The 16670-nt window shown below is 41.9% G+C and overlaps 1 protein-coding gene across 2 annotated transcripts in view; it reads left to right on the top strand.

Moving 5' to 3' along the window:
* TMEM232 (transmembrane protein 232) overlaps nucleotides 1–16670 on the top strand; it is a 756305-nt gene that overhangs the window by 76178 nt on the left and 663457 nt on the right. For both annotated transcript variants that reach the window (XM_069226429.1, XM_069226419.1), the window contains exon 4: nucleotides 11871–11976. In XM_069226429.1, the coding sequence (XP_069082530.1) occupies nucleotides 11871–11976 (106 nt within the window). The remainder of the gene's footprint in view (nucleotides 1–11870; nucleotides 11977–16670) is intronic.

Below are 16670 nucleotides of genomic sequence, written 5' to 3'. Positions count from 1 at the left end.
AGCAGAGCTTTTAAATTTACTTGGTGGTGATGGACACAAAAGGTGTTACAATTTCCACCCTAAATAGGGCCCATGGTGTAATGTTATTCCGCCGATGGTCCCTACCTAATGGTGGATGCAGAACATTAGTAACTCAGTGCTCACTTTACACCAGCTAAGGCTGAGGAAAGTGAGCATTTTGGGGAGGTCAGGTTTACTGTTTAAATTTCAGCTCAACCAACATTAGGGAAAGTGTTGGACTTTTGGGAGGTCAGAATACTATTCTCACTCCAACCCAAATAATCTTAGGCAAAGTGTTTGGATTTGGGGAACACAGACTAGTAAAAAGTAAAACAACACAAAATTATTTAAAAAAATCTTAAATGGGAAACATCGTACGTAATACAAATAACAAACGTTAAATAAAGCTTACAAATACAAAGAAAAAACACATTAAACACATGTAAGTGCAATGTAATTAAATAAACTATATTTTATAATTCAGTTGTTTTAATGGTTAAAGGTTTCATTTTTTACCTTTGATGTTATGTTCCACGATATTCTGAATACCACAACTCATTTGTAGCAATGTTATTGCCCAGCGGTATTCCTGTGCCGATAGTAATATAGAGGAACCTTTGTAACTTATCAGAAATGTATGGCTCCTGCTTTTATAACTTTGCACCTTTTGGTACAGCCTGATGCCTATTTTATGTACCCAAAACTGTGTCCTTTTATAAATATGTTATAGGATACTGAGCACAAACCATTCTTTTAACTCATCTGCCACATGAACTGCATGACTTTGCTGCCCCCATGTGGATTTTAGGCATTGAAACGCCAGACTATCAATGAAAAATACTGTGACCTCTCTAACTACTTAAAATTGCTTATTTGATCATAAAGAAACTTAAACATTCATGATTGAATTCAGTTCAGAACACATTAAACAGTAACATATCTACCATGCACATTTCTTTTAGTGCCTGCTCTGCAGTACAAATGCATAATATATTCATGATTTCCTCACATCCAAATCATCCATGTCCTTGTTGTGACAGAAACATGGTTCAGTCATTGCCCCGAAGTGACTATTATCCAAATCCTCCTCCTCACTTTCTGAGCACTCTGCCAGCAACCCAAAAAAACAGAAGAGGGGGTGTTGCTACCATATTCCCAAGTACGATGAACTGGCTGTGAATATGTGAAAAGCACTCACAGCACTCCTTTAACCATCAAGTCTTGCCCTTCCTTTGAAAACTTCACTGTCAAATATAGACAGACATTAACAATGGCTACAGAATCTCAGTCATAGATAGATCTCCCACTACAAGAATAACTCTATAACTGAATTTCAAGAACTCTGTGAAGAACCTTTAAAATCTCAGCAAAATCATCCTTATTCATGGAGACTTCAAAACTGACAGTGGCATCAATACTTCCACAGAATGCAATCTACTGATTCTCATAACCACCATACGATTCTTCCAACACATAACCCTTCCTACACATTCCGTTGGCCACTTGTTAGAGCTAATTCTCACCTTTAGTCTCAACTTCAAAAAGCTAAATAAGGGAAAATGCCATCTCTACCACTACTCACACCAACATTAGCCTTGATCTCTCTGAAAACTTGATCATAGGACTACTATAATTTCGTCCCAATACTCAACACAATTTAGACATCTTTGCTTCAGGGAAAAACAAAAAAGTTCTCCATTCAATAACCTGCACAACCCTTAAATCACATGCAAACCGCAGCTGTCAGAACAAAAAGAATGAATACTAGAACACAGATGGCAACAAATCCAACTCAAAGTAAACAACTCTGCAAAGTCAAAAACTACATTTACAAAATGGAAATTTGCTCCTGTTAGAAGGTTTGCTATAACGACAGGTTACAAACAACATACAGCACTGAAAGCTACCCGAACTTAGCTTACTCCATTCCAGGAGCTCATTGATACTCTGTGATCAGAAGGAATATAATAAACAGCTCCCAAGTTTCCACCTCAGATGTGTACCTCATAAATAATATAGTCCACCAAACCAGCAAACATAACATCTTTCTCACTTTCAGCTACTTTGATCTCCTTTCACCAACTGATGTTACAGCTGTCATTAGCAAGCTCTACCTTTCAGACTGAACATCTGACCCTGTGCTCCCACATTTAACTAAATCATTAATCTTTACTCTAGCAGAGAGCATTTTTCAAATCATATTCCTCTTCTGAAAAACGTGGCTCAGATACTACAGTGCTGGCTAACTACAGACTAACCTCTTCCCTTTCATTCCTGACCAAATCACTAAGGGCCAGATGTACTAAGCTTTTTCGTGAATGCAAAAAGGCATTTTTCATGTAAATCAAGCCCAAATTGTGATTCAGTTACCTGTTATTGAATCGCAATTTGGGACTGCGAATCGGTATTTGGAAGGCGTCCCTTCCTAATATCAATTTGCAGTGGTATGTACAAATGTTTTGCAACCGAAATGTAGTCACAAAACATTTCTATATTACCACCAACTCAGAGTTGATGGTACACCATTCTCAAATGGGAGATTGTCCACAAGGGACCCTTTCCATTTAGAATGGTTGATAAAAATATTTTTAAGGGCAGGCATTGGTCCCAAGGTACACTGCAAATAATTCTTTTTTTTGTTGTTTTTTAAATGCATCCTGTTTTCCTTCATGTAAAACAGGCTGTAGTAAAAAAAGAGTACTTCTTGGATGTGTAACTCCCTTACCCTAACTAGACTGTGTGGGTTCTGCCTGGCTTAGGTGCATACCCCAGCCAACCAGAACCCCCATTTCTAACAGGCACTCAATAAGTCATTATACATGAACTCTTTATATTGCAAATTTTCCCCCGTAGGGTTCGTCAGACACAGTAATTGTCCACAAACTCATTCCCTAAGAAGATAAGTGGTCACTTTCTATGGAACAAAATACCTATCGTTAAGCTTTAATAATACAAAGAAATAACAATCCACCCTTAAATGTCTATTGATTTTAGAATATGCTTTTCAGTATCAATGTGTCAGTCCTAATTCGTATATCATAATTTTTCATAATAAACAGATGAGACCTATTGCCACAGAAACACGTTCCTCTATTGAACCATTCAGGTCTGTAGCTGTTTTCATTGTCTTATAATTTAGCCATTCTGAGCCTTCTGTACTGAGTGTAAGCTTTTCCACAAGGCATCCATCAGGAATACATCATAACCTTACTTAGTGTACACAATTACACTTGGCAAAGAAAAATATAATCTCTCCAGAGAGGGACTAACAGGGATTCTGACAGTATACTCTATACCCACAGTTTGTTAGAGGGGGCAACAGCGCTAACACCGTTGGCTAATATGGTAATCAGTGATAATCCGTGTAACAAAAAACATATCTGTAGGCTATAAGAAATAGTAATAACAATCCACCCTTAAAAGCTGATTGACTTTAACAAATGCTTTTCACAATCAATATGCCAGGCTTGCTGAAACATTTCATTATAAACAATCAGGCCTATAATCTTTATCATTGGCTCGTCACCATAACCTACCCAGACATACTGTATTGGGTCATAAATCTTCCCACAAGGCAACCATCAGGTATAGCATAGTTAAATTACAAATCTGGACAAAATGCTTTTGTCAATAATCTCTGCTAATGGGATCTAATAAGGATTAACATAATGCAAATTATCTGTCACGATGTCGCGCCGCTGCGCGCGGCACGAGCTGATCATTCGGCTCAGGCCGCAGCACGCAGTCCCAAGATGCACCTCATCCCAGGCCTGCTCTGTACCTTACGAGGCCCCAAATTGGGCATGGGGCCTCGTTCTTTTTTAGCGCAGCGCCCTTCCAGGCAGGTCTAACCCCCCACTCACCTGTTCTTTTCTTCTTCTTCTTTTTCTGTCATCTTGTTGTGCCTTCCTTTATGTTTTTCTCCCTTTCCCATGTTACCCTTCTCTTCCCAGCATTCCTTGTTTCCTACTCTCTATGGCTCCTAGTCCATTCTGTTCTATGTGCTTTTCCCTATCTAAGATGGTGTCCTTTTACTTCCTGTTGGTCGCTTCCTGTTTGTTGGTATTTAAGGTCTGTGATTCTTTCTCTCCTTGCGCTGCAACACTTTCTGTTTGGATGGTGTCTTCGCTCCTGCTTCCTTGTATTCCTGTGCTGGTTCTCGTCGGTTCCAGTGTATTTTCCTGTATTTTGCTCCTGCTGTTACCTATTCTTTTTGTTCCTGTTGCAGGAACCTATCTTTTTGGAGGTTTCTTCCCCTTTCAGGGTTTTTTTCCCTCTGGCACTACTTCTGAGGGACACGGCCTGCTCTTGGCGTACCCATTGCCTGCAGCACCGTGGCTACCAGAAAGAGTCGCCTCCACCTGGGCCAAGGCCGAACATTGAAGAACAGGATCCATGCCACTCGTTCTGCGGACTCCAGGTTAAAGCAGCACGTAAGTCGGGACACACAATGTTTTTTTCAGGAGGGTCACCAACACCCAAACCCTTGCCTACTACATTAATCAGCGAGATTCTGTGTAACAAAATACCAGCCTACAGACTTTGTCACAGTGAAATAACAATCCACCCTCAAAATGCTACTGCCTTAATTTATGCGTTTCACAATAAGTAAGTAAGACCTACTTGCTTTGTCATAACTTTTCATTATAAACAGATCCAGTGTAAGGAATCTGACATAACTTTCCCCAATGAACCAATAAGGCCACTAGCCTTTAGCAGTGGCTTGACACTGTGTAAAATCAGGCCTGCTGAAGTGTACATAAATTGGCACCCATCAGTCATGCATTAATAAAATTACAAATATGTACAAAATTAGTTTGCAAAACAATTTAAAAACTTTTTCAGTAGTGCTTAACAAGACTTATCACAGTGATAGTCTACTCTCAGAGTTTGGGAGAGTGGCTGACTGACCCAAACCCTTCAATACTCCCTACTCAAGAAATTTGGGAGGTTATATGCAGCAAAATACCCTTGTATGGCATGTACCATGATGTGATAACAGTCCACTGTTAAAGGCATATTGGTGTTACCATATGCTTTTCACAGTAAATAAGCCAGAACTACTGCTTTTGTCATCACTTTTCATAATAAACAGGACAGACAAATGGTATTGGGCATAAGATTTCCCTGCAGACCAATCAAGCCCATAGCTGTTATCATTGGCTTGTCACCAAAACCAGCTCATGCCTACTGTGGTTAGAGTCACTGTTCCCAGGAAGCAACTGCCTGGGACATATTGTTTGGGGTCAAGGGTAGCACGTTTTACTGTATATTTTGTCCTTGGGACAAGCAGGCTGAACCCACTGCAGCACAAACTCTTTGGCTGCCAGTTTACAGGGGAAGGGAAATGTCTGCAGTTAAGGTGATCTGTGTGTCCATAAAGTAATGCTGTTGGAACTTGTATTTATGATTCAATAATGAAAAGCCTTCATTAGTAGGGTGAGTGCTGTAAATAAACGTTTTAAGGTTACACTGCACTACTGGCAGTGGTTCTAGTATAAAAAAGTGTACAAACATGTTTGAAAAGTTTAACAATATGAGGCTAAGTATAAAGCTCCCAGAAGGCTCTCTGATTAGATGCAAATATTTGTAGAAACTTGTAAGAAAGAGTGATGATTCTTTGCTTTCAAAATAAAATGTTGAGAAAAAAATGCAATTAGGAAAAAAAAAGGTTTCACTACTATGAAGTTTTAGGTGCTATTTCTGTGCAGAGTCATTTAGTGAAATGTGTTGATGCATGTTAGTATTTCCAAAAAATATTCCTAATGGAAAATCAGTGTAACCATTTTCAACACGATTATGGGAAGCATGAAAATAAACAAGTACTGGCAAAGCCAACCGATCCAACAGTTTTTGTGAGTCTTTTGGTTTTATCAATGCATATCTTGTTTTGACATGGTTTTTGTAACACTTTATTGTTGTGGGAGTTGCCAGGCCTTCACCATTGTAACGAACACTGCCAGCACCTGCCCTGAGTGAGTCTGGGGGTGTGCTCCATGTTCTTTGCAGGGGGCCCCCTCTAGTTTTGTGACACCACTGATTGCCATGATAGTTCCTGGCACTGAACAAAACTACTTTGTGTGCCAATATGCTCCTTGTGGAAGAGCAGAATGCGATCACTCACAGTAAAGCCAGCCGATAGTTAGAGAGAGAAATAGAATTTTAACAAAAAAAAAAATCTTTGTTAATGCCAGACCTAATAAGGGACCCAAGTCTTAAAGAAAGTCACAAAAGTGCACCCATGGTAAATGTCTTTGAATTAGTAGCTTCCATTAATTCACAAGAGCTTACAGAAGTAGAACCGGAAGTCGTACTCCTAGAAAATATGTTTGAACTGTATTTTAGCACAAGCAAATGTGCATGTGTAGATTTGCTCATGTAAAAATCTACTGACGGTTTACAAGTTCACTTTCCCTCCTATCGCCTTGTTTCCCCCATCTCTGGAAGAGCACCTACTTCTGCCATTGTCAGGAGTACATTTCCAAACGTTCTCATTATGGGAAAAGATTAGAGAAGAGCTGATGAAAATCCTTAAAACATAAAAGTTAAGAGGTTTGAAGACTCAAAGGCATTCCAGCCCTGGAACTATTGCTTACTGCTTCCTCCAGCCCCAGTATGTAGATCTGTGGAAAGATAGCAAGAGAAGGAAACTGCTATAAAAGGGATTGATATTGCAAGTTTTCAAGCCGTACTATAGTAGTAGCCCTGGCATAAACAGAGAGGCTATTATCAGATTTCTTACATAATGAGATTGCTGCCATAAGTTGTCACTGCACTACATGGCACCAAAGGGACAAGTAGATTTTTTTACAGGACAAGTAGATTTAAGAAGCAACCAGTCCCATGGACAAGTAGCTATTTAAATAAAGTCCACACCCCTGCAGCCATTCAATTGCAAGAGTATACAAATTTGCATTCAGCAAAGCAAAATACTGTCTCTCCAAAGAGGGCTTAACAAGGATTCTCATCATGCAAGTCATCTACTCATGGTTTGTCTGAGAGGGTATTTGTAGGAAGTTGGCTCTGTATATACTATTTCAAAATAAGAAATAGTGTGGACAGAGTCCAAGCGTTCCCTTTAGAGGTAAGATAGTGGCAAAGTAGATCATTCTAATGCTCTATTTTGAGGTAGTGGTAGTGGTAGTGTGGTCGAGCAGTAAGCTTATCAGAGGGTAGTGTTAAGCACTTGTTGTACACACACAGGCAACAAATGAGGAACACACACTCAAAGACTTACTCCAGGCCAATAGGTTTTTATATTGAAAAATATATTTTCTTAGTTTATTTTAAGAACCACAGGTTCAAGATCTACAGTTAATACTTTAAATGTAAAGTACTTCACTTAGATACTTTAGGAACTTTGAATGAAAGCAATATCACATACAGTCTTTGTGAAAATGGCAATAAGCTATTTTTAAAGTGGACACAGTACAAAAATCAGCAGATCCAAAAACGGAAGGGCCCAAGAACCACTAGACTCCTGTATGGATGCCTATTTTATAGAATGGGGGACTTAACCAGAGGACAGGGACCCACGTCCTCTAAGGCAAGACAGTAAACAAAAAGGGGTGAAGTCCCACTCAGAAAGTTCTTGATTTTATTGTTGTGCAAACATTAAAGTCCCAGTTTTACAGTCAGTCACTGGTTAATAGGACAGAGAACAAAATCCAAAATCCAAATATGATAAACAAAGGATGAATAGAAGATCAGCCAACACGTGTTTCGCCCCCTCTGGCTATATATAGGCCGGGGCTTTCTCAAGGCTGAAAATAAAAAGAAATAACAAATTGCTATTCAGAAATATTCATATGAGTAGGTAAGATGTCATTGAGAGCACCATCAAGAAAGTGAACAAAAAAGGGAAATCCCATGCGAAGATCGTAGAGAGTATAATCAGTCAGGATGTGAGATAATTGGAGCCAAATACTTGATAAAAGAAAGAAAAGTTGATACGTAAGTGCAATTAGTGACTACAGTCAGACCCAGATGTATTTGAAAGTCCAAGGAAACAGAGAAGCAACCAGTGGCATTTCCCAAGATAAAGTAATGATAGGAGAAGCGGTGAGATTGTAGAGCAAATAGTCCGCAATTACTTCCAGAATCCCAAGTGCCTGATAAGGCTAAGATATCCCCTAGGTTAGCTAGTGCTCGAGACTGAAGGATAGAAGTGCTAGGGTACTAACAAACATACCTCGCAAAATGAGGCAGACAACAATAGTCTATCAGTTAAAACATTCAGGGTTTGACAGAAGTATATAAGAGGGTATCTTACAATTTGATGCAATAAGTCAAACAACTGATAGACCAGAGTTAAGGAATACATACAACATATTTACATTTGTTTGAAAATAGTACTTATACTTTAAAATGTGGAAAGGAAACACCATATGGCTTAAAATCCAAAAGTTACATTACAGTGTTCAAGAAAGGAAAACCGTCTGGGAGACTAAGTCAGATAGAGAAAAGGAAAGGAAAAATAAAAATAAAAATGCTACATGGTGATCTATTGGATATGACGTACTGCACAAAAATCAATGATACAAGGCGGCTAATATCGATCAATGAGTTCGTAAGTTTCCAAGGCACAATCGCATTGTATAAAAAGCGTAATTTGACTACGACAGTATGGCGGTCACGTGTGTGGAACTTAAGTCCATTTTCATAGAAAACAAACAAAGAGCGAAGTTACGGCATTCAGAGAGAGCCGAACATTCGCTTTAGAAAGCATTAATAATCTTGGCCCTTACCTCAAACGCTGCGAAGTCAAAATGCCGTGCAAATACGGCCAGAAGCAAAATGGAACACGGGAAACGGGACGGACGCGTCCGCGTCTAGAATCACGTTTAAATAACCTGTGTCAAAATGAATAGAATCAACAGAGAAAAAGGACTCACACGTTACGCGCTAGGCAGCGCCATTTTGTTAAAGGATGAACAGTACAAAAATCAACAGTTCCTGGGGGAGGTAATTAAAGGTTAGTTTTGGAGGTAAGTAAAACACTTACAAGTCTCATGTTTGGGGCATAGGCAGCCCACCGTTGGGGGTTGAAGACAACCCCAAAGTTACTACACCAGCAGCTCAGGGCCGGTCAGGTGCAGAGGTCAAAGAGGTGCCCAAAACACATAGGTGCCTATGGGGAACAGGGGTGCACCGGTTCTAGTCTGCCAGCAGGTAAGTACCTGCGTCCTCGGGGGCAGACCAGGGGGGTATTGTAGAGCACGGGGGCACGAGAAGGCACACAAAGTACACCCTCAGCGGCACAGGGGCGGCCGGGTGCAGTGAGCAAAGCAGGCGTCCGGTTTCGGGTAGGAATCAATGGAGGGACCCGGGGGTCACTCTAGCGGTGCAGGCAGGCACAGGGGGGGCTTCTCAGGACAGCCACCGCATGGGCTAGGCAGAGGGTCGTCTGGGGTCACTCCTGCATTGAAGTTCAGTTCCTTCAGGTACTGGGGTTGCGGGTGCAGTGTTGGTTCCAGGCATCGGGTCCCTTGTTACAAGCAGTCGCGGTCATGGGAGCCTCTGGATTCTCTCTGCAGGCGTCGCTGTGGGGGCTCAGGGGGGTCGTCTCTGGTTACTTACTGAATTTAGGGGTGTGTTTAGGTCTGGGGGCAGTAGCCAATAGCTACTGTCCTTGAGGGTGGCCACACCCTCCTTGTGCCTCCTCCCTGATGGGAGGGGGCACATCCCTATTCCTATTGGAGGAATCTTCCAAAATCAAGATGGCATCAGTGTTGGTTTATTATTCTGAGAAGTTTGATACCAAACTTCCTAGTATTCAGTGTAGCCATTATGGAGCTGTGGATTTCATTTTTGACAAACGCCCAGACCATATACTTAATATGGCCACACTGTTCTTACAATGTCTAAGAATGGACTTAGACACTGTAGGGGCATATTGCTCATGCAGCTATGCCCTCACCTGTGGTATAGTGCACCCTGCCTTAGGGCTGTAAGGTCTGCTAGAGGGGTGACTTACCTATGCCACAGGCAGTATTTTGTGGGCATGGCATCCTGAGGGGGATGCCATGTTGACTTTACCTGTTTCTACCCACCAACACACAAAATCTACAATGGCAGTGTGCATGTGTTAGGTGAGGGGTCCCTTAGGGTGGCACAACATATGCTGCAGCCCTTAGGGACCTTCCCTAGTCACAGGGCCCTTGGTACCACTGGTACCTTTTACAAGGGACTCATCTGTGTGCCAGGGGTGTGTCAATTGTGGAAACAATGGTACATTTTAGGTGAAAGAACACCTGGTGCTGGGGCCTGGTTAGCAGGGTCCCAGCACACTTCTCAGTTAAGTCAGCATCAGTATCATGCAAAAAGTGGGGGGTTACTGCAACAGGGAGCCATTCCCTTACAGTAATCAACACTAAAATCCTTGATACTAAGGTAATGTATGAAATTCTGTGTAACAAAAAAACCTGTATGTAGGCTTGAATCCAGAGTAATGATAATCCTTCCTTAAATGCCACAATCCATTTACCAGGCCTACTGCCTTTTTTCATACCATTCTAAAATAAACAATCAAGTATAAAGCAGTTATCATTGGCTTGTCACAAAAAACAAATTCAAGCCGTCTGTACTGAACGTATGTTTTCCACAAGGCAACCATATCGCATACAGTCATAAAAGTACAAATGTGTACCAAATTACTGTTGGCAAAGCAAAATACTATCTCTTCAATAGAAGCCTAGCAAGGATTGTTGTAGTGCGTATCTTCTATCTCCAAAGTTTTTCGGTTGGATCAACAACCCAAAAACCCTTGCGTACTACGGTAATCCTTGAAATTCCATGTAACAAAATACCTACTTACAGGCCTATCACCGTGTAATAACAATCTATCCATAAATTACTATTGCCTTTATTGCATGATTTTCACAATAAGTAGGAGAGGCCTACTGGCTTTATCATAACCTTTTCATGACCAGCAGATCAAAAACTATGAAATCTGACCTGACTTTTCCCGATGAAGCCTTCAGCCTTTAACATTGGCCTTACACTTTACCTAACATCGACCTACTCTAGTGCACATAAACAGGCAACCATCATCTATACAATTATAAAATTACAAATGTGTTGAAAAATACAGCTTGCAAAACTATACATCTCCTCTCAAAGGGGTTGACAAGAATCATCACAGTGTAAATCACCAAGGTTTGTCAGAGTGGTTGGCCACGCCAAAACACTTGCCTACATTAGTCTGTGAGATTACATGTACAAAATATGGTGCCCATGACCTGTAAGACAGTGTGATAACAACCAACTGTTAAAGGTTTTTTTGTTTTGACATATGTTTTTCACAATTAGATAAGATAGACCAACTTCCCTTGTCATAATGCAGGCAAAAACAGAAGAAGCAAGGATGCCCCTTTAAACTCACTACCCCTGGGCTAGTATTATAACAAGAAGAAATATGGACCCCCTGCACCTCTAAACTTGATGGTTGTTTATTTGCACATAATAAATACAAACGCAAATGTTCCGATGGGATGTGCTGCCAAAGTTGCGCTCACATTTGTGACATCGCAGTTCTACACAAAGATTGTGATAAAAGGTTATGGATGCGCCCCTATGCATTTTAAAGCAGACTCATTGCTTTGGACAATACTACCCCCACGTGGTGGAGGAAACTGAATTAGTGGATTCTCCTCTGGATTTAGCATTTCCTGCAGAATTCAGAGGAGCTTCAATTACGGTGCAATTCTAAATTTGGCCCTTAACCTCTGTTTGTGATACTGTACTTCTGTGCTTTGGCAGTAACCCAGAAATGAACTTTTCTCAAAAAAGTATTCTGCACGGGGAAAGTGAACTATCTGATCCTGTACACCTGACCATTCATTATCTGATGCCTTGTTTCTTCTTTTTAGAGAAGAGCAGGCTACAGCTGTATGGGAAGCGGGGAATATGTGGATCTCCCCAAGGCGTGGACAGAACTCATTTTGCTGGCTCAGTGCAAAGGAAAAATCCAAGAAGGTACTGTTTATTTCTTTTAATGTCTTTATTTGTACCCAATTCACAAATACTGGTGTATGAGTCGGTGTTACTCGGGCCCTAATTCAGAGGTTGGCAGGTGTCCCGTCCACTTTATTACAAGTACATTACATTCTAAGCCGGGCAGATGCCATAGCTTCCATGTTTATGAAGGAGTACCCGCCACCAACTCTAAATCAAGCCCTTACTCTTGCATACTTGTTGGTTACTCTTAGAAATTAGTAATAAATTATGAGTAATCCACAGCAACATCTTTGTGAATCAGACCCTCTCTATCTACAGTAGAAATGTTCATTTCAGTAGTACAATCATGTGAATATATTGCGGTGATGCTAGAGGAACTCGATAGTGCTTACGTTAATATTTAAGACTTGGGAACAACACTTGCATGGACATCAAGTACCTGAACGTTTTTTAACAGCTTGAGTAATGACCACATAACCTGCACGATTGGTGCTAATTTGAACCGAGTTATTCTTTAGCCTTATATTAAATGTGCGCTAATTTACTCTACTTCTATTCGCTTCAGCCATTGCTGGTTCGCTACATACTGTTCGGAATTTATAATCAAGAATAAAAAGAGTGAATTGCGCTGATGTGTAATTGCACTGATTGGTGGAAAAATAAATAGAACAAGTACTCTCCTCGATTACGTCACTGTGGGCCAGATGTAGCAAAAAAATATTTTGCGAGTTGCAAACTGCGAGTCACAGCGACTCGCAATTTGCAACTCGCAAAATATTATGCAGAAAGGTGTCTCAGACACCTTCTGCGACTCGCTATGGGGTCGCAAAGACCAACCTCATGAATATTAATGAGGTGGGTCGCAGTTTGCGACCCCATAGCGAGTCAAAGCACTCACAGGGATGGTGGCCTGCTGGAGACAGCAGACCACCATGTCTGTGACTGCTTTTAAATAAATTAGTTTTTTTTTTCTTTTTGCAGCCCGTTTTCCTTAAAGGAAAACGAGCTGCAAAACGAAAAACTTCCGAAACCATTTAGTTTCGGTTTTTTCAGAGTAGGCAGTGGTCCATAGTACCACTGCCTACTCTGAAAAAATATTTTTTTTGGCATTCACAAAGGGGAAGGGGTCACATGGGGACCCCTTCCCTTTTGCGAATGTGTTACCATCCACTTCAAGTGGATGGTAACTGCGAGTTGGTTTGCGACCGCATTCGCGGTCACAAACCAACTCAGCATGGCGATGCGGTCGCAAATAGGAAGGGAACACCCCTTCCTATTTGCGAGTCGCAGCCTCAAATTGCGAGTCGGTATCGACTCGCAATTTGAGGTTGTGCATCGCGTTAAGCCTTTTGCGCGACGCAAACTGTGTTTTACACAGTTTGCGACGCGCAAAAGGCTTCCTACATCTGGCCCTGTGTCCATAACACTGTCTCCCTTTATAGACCTGATTGGGCGCCATATGTATATGGTGACCACCTCAGTCAGGCCATTAGGGCACTATCTCCAGACCTGAACTTTCTCTTACAAATCATTCCTCTCAGGTGTGTTAGTCTGAGTACTTCTACGGAAACAAAACTAGGCTTCAACAAGCAGAATGAATTAAGCGATTGCAAAAAAGTCCAGGACGGAAAATAGTGTCTGAAATGACGTGGAGGGTTGTGGTGACTCTACAGGAAGCAGTCATCAGGCATCCACACCGTTAATTCACTTAACCCCACAACACCATCATTGAGCCTAACTGCAAGACCTCTGGTGCTTCCCCGTGGCAAGGTGTGTTTTCCGTTCCGTGACACCCTTCAATGGTGTCTGTGTTCGTCCAGAAAATATCTCCACCCCTCCTGCTAGCATTCCTGTTTGTGCACATTCGTGGCGCTTTTATGGCCAACCTTGTTTTTGTTTTGTGCTTTATTACCGCTCCTTTTTTGACTCCATGCTTCCAATCGATTGTGCTTCTCGTCCTCTCCTGAAAGGAATTAAATAGGGAAGAGCAGAGGGAGTGGACGCTGAAGATGTGGTGCTAGTAAGGATGTGGACGGTGCAAAAATAGGAAGAGTGAAAGGAATGGAAATTGGAATGTCGTGCTAGTAAAGAGGTGAAGTTCAGTAAAAGAGGGTCAAAAGGAGGGAAAATAAATCTGAATAATGGGGTAAGCAAGAGAATGGTCCCGGGGATGGAGGTGTGTGTGCAGAGATGGCGATTGAAATAGGAAGACTGGGTGTTTACACAGGAGAAGATGGAAACGGAAGTGGAATGTCACCATACCACTTTGGTGCCACCTGGGAGTTGAGGGCAGGATGCTGGTAGAGGAAGAGTACAATTACTGCTGTAAGGGGTGTGAAATGAAGAAGACACACACACTGGACGTGACCGACTTAACTGGATTGGTGCATGCTGGTTGTTGCACATATACTCAGATGAAGTATCCTATTGTGGAGACAGTGAAGGGCAGCCCATGGGAGCCACAGACTGTTCCCAAAGCACATCTTTCCGCACTTCACTGTAACCATCAATAGTGGAAATCTGGCAATAGTGCCAAAGTAATGGTCAGGCAATGCCGAAGCGTAATTGACACTTTGTGATTCGTTTCTGTATGGGCCTGAATCTTGAATACCTATTGACTAAAGTCTTCTAGCAATCAATTCAATTCAAATTATTTATTCGGCACAAATACTGATACCATAAAGGGTATTAAAATAGATAATCAATTAAACAGTAAAAATTAAAAACAGTTGTCCCTAAAATTTGTACAACAAATCAATGCATTTCCTAAGATCTACAGCACCCCAAATATAGAGTGTAGTATTAAGACATACAAGAGGATACTGAAGTGCAAAAATATGGAGTGCAGCAATTTTAAAATCCCTGATATTTTGCATAAAAAGTGGTTTTAAATAACTTCTCTTTAAACCTGCATGAAAACCACAAAATAAAATAAAGCGCTGCATGCTTTGTATTGATACACCACCACTGGGACAGGGAGTCGTGCTTGAAGGACATTTCTTCATATCAGGAAATGCAACCAAGCGATGAACAATGCCCAACCGCAGTCTTGGGCCTGGATTTTCTTGTCCTTTTCCTTGTAGCTCTGGGCGCCTAGGACCAAGGTTACCAGTGCCAGAGGGGACCAGGAACAAATAGATAATGAGGGACAGGGTAATGAAAAACATCACTAGGGGTACCAGGACTATAATGAGAGGGATCAAGAGGGCCCGTAGAATGTGGAACTGGAGTATCTGGACCTAGTGGATAAGGACCCGAAGGAACAGAAGGACCAGAAGGACTAGAAGTACCAGAGGTAGAAGGAACAGAAGGCCCTGGACCATGACAGCAAGAAGGGCTATGCGGGCTTGTGTGCACTTACCAGGACCAGAGGGACAAGGAGAACTAGGGCCAGTAGTAACAAACCCAACTAGACAGACCAAAGAGTCTCCTCTTTGGAGGAGACCAGTAGAGAGAAGGACCAGAGACGGGAGGGCCTAGACCGCAGATATCAGATCAAAGTGGACCAAGGGGCCAGAAGTAAAAGGACCAAGACCAGGAAGAGCACAACCACAAATGACCAGGCCTGGCAGGACCTAGAGACCCTAGATTAGAATGACCAGGGGGTTATATAGGACTAGAAAGTCTAGGTCTAGTGGGACCAGGATAAGACGGTGCAGGAGTGTCAGGCTAAGGAGGATTCTAAACCAGGGTGACAAGAACTACATGAACTAAGGTAACTGACAACATGTGAAGTAGGAGGACCAGTGCCAGATGGATAAGGAAGACCAGACCCAATAGGAACATTACTAGGAGGACCATAATAGAGTGACTCATGGTCAAATGGATAAAAACAAGGTAGAATAGGCAAACCAGGAACACTAGAAGAAGTATGATAGAGCAGGTCGACCAGGGACTAGGAGGGCTAGGGAAACCAAGGCCAGTGAAACCAGCATCAGAAGACCTGACACATGAAGGCCATACACAGGAGTGCTACAACTGAGACCAGAACTACATGAATAAAGGTGACCAGGATGAAAGGGATTAGAAACAGGCAAACAAGGGAACTAGATAAATCAGGGGAGCCAGACTTGGATGACTGATAGACAAGAATTAGGGTGAGTAGGATGAAAAGGTCCAGGACTAAGAGCCTGTGAAAGAGGAAACCCAGGATACAAATGACTAGGGTCAGGAGTACATGGGAATGACAACCAGTCAAACCAGGAGTACATGGGAAAGACAACCAGTGAAACCAGGACGCACAGGGACAGAAAGGTCTTAGACCAGCATGAACCTGAGATCAAGGAACATCAGAGCTAGTGTTGTAGGACTCGTACCTTGGAGGTAAGACTGCCTGGTTTTGGGCAGCAGCACCACGGCGTGTGGTTGACGTAGTCAGTCCCACAGCGACTAGAAGCTGTCAGCCTGACCTCTTTGGCTAGCTAGCACCAGCGCACCTAAAACTAGAAAAGAAAGGTGGTTTGGGGCAGCCTAGAAACATGACACCCTGACTCTTCAGGGAATTGTGGTCGACAGACAAAGAAATGTAGGATAAGTTTCAATGCGTTTATTGAAACAACTGCATTCTATGATAAAAATATGAGCTGTGATTATTAGGAGGATGAAACAGGATACAGTGATGATCGTGACCATTAGAGTGAATCATATAAACAGTCTCAACATCCTGACATAATCATGTGTCTAAGAATTCCTACCTGCACCATAATGTCTAT

Source organism: Pleurodeles waltl, chromosome 1_1 (genome assembly GCF_031143425.1).
Source record: "Pleurodeles waltl isolate 20211129_DDA chromosome 1_1, aPleWal1.hap1.20221129, whole genome shotgun sequence".
In the NCBI taxonomy this organism is placed as follows: domain Eukaryota; kingdom Metazoa; phylum Chordata; class Amphibia; order Caudata; family Salamandridae; genus Pleurodeles; species Pleurodeles waltl.
Note: the sequence above shows the minus strand (reverse complement) of the source record. Positions and strands in the feature narration are given on the sequence as shown.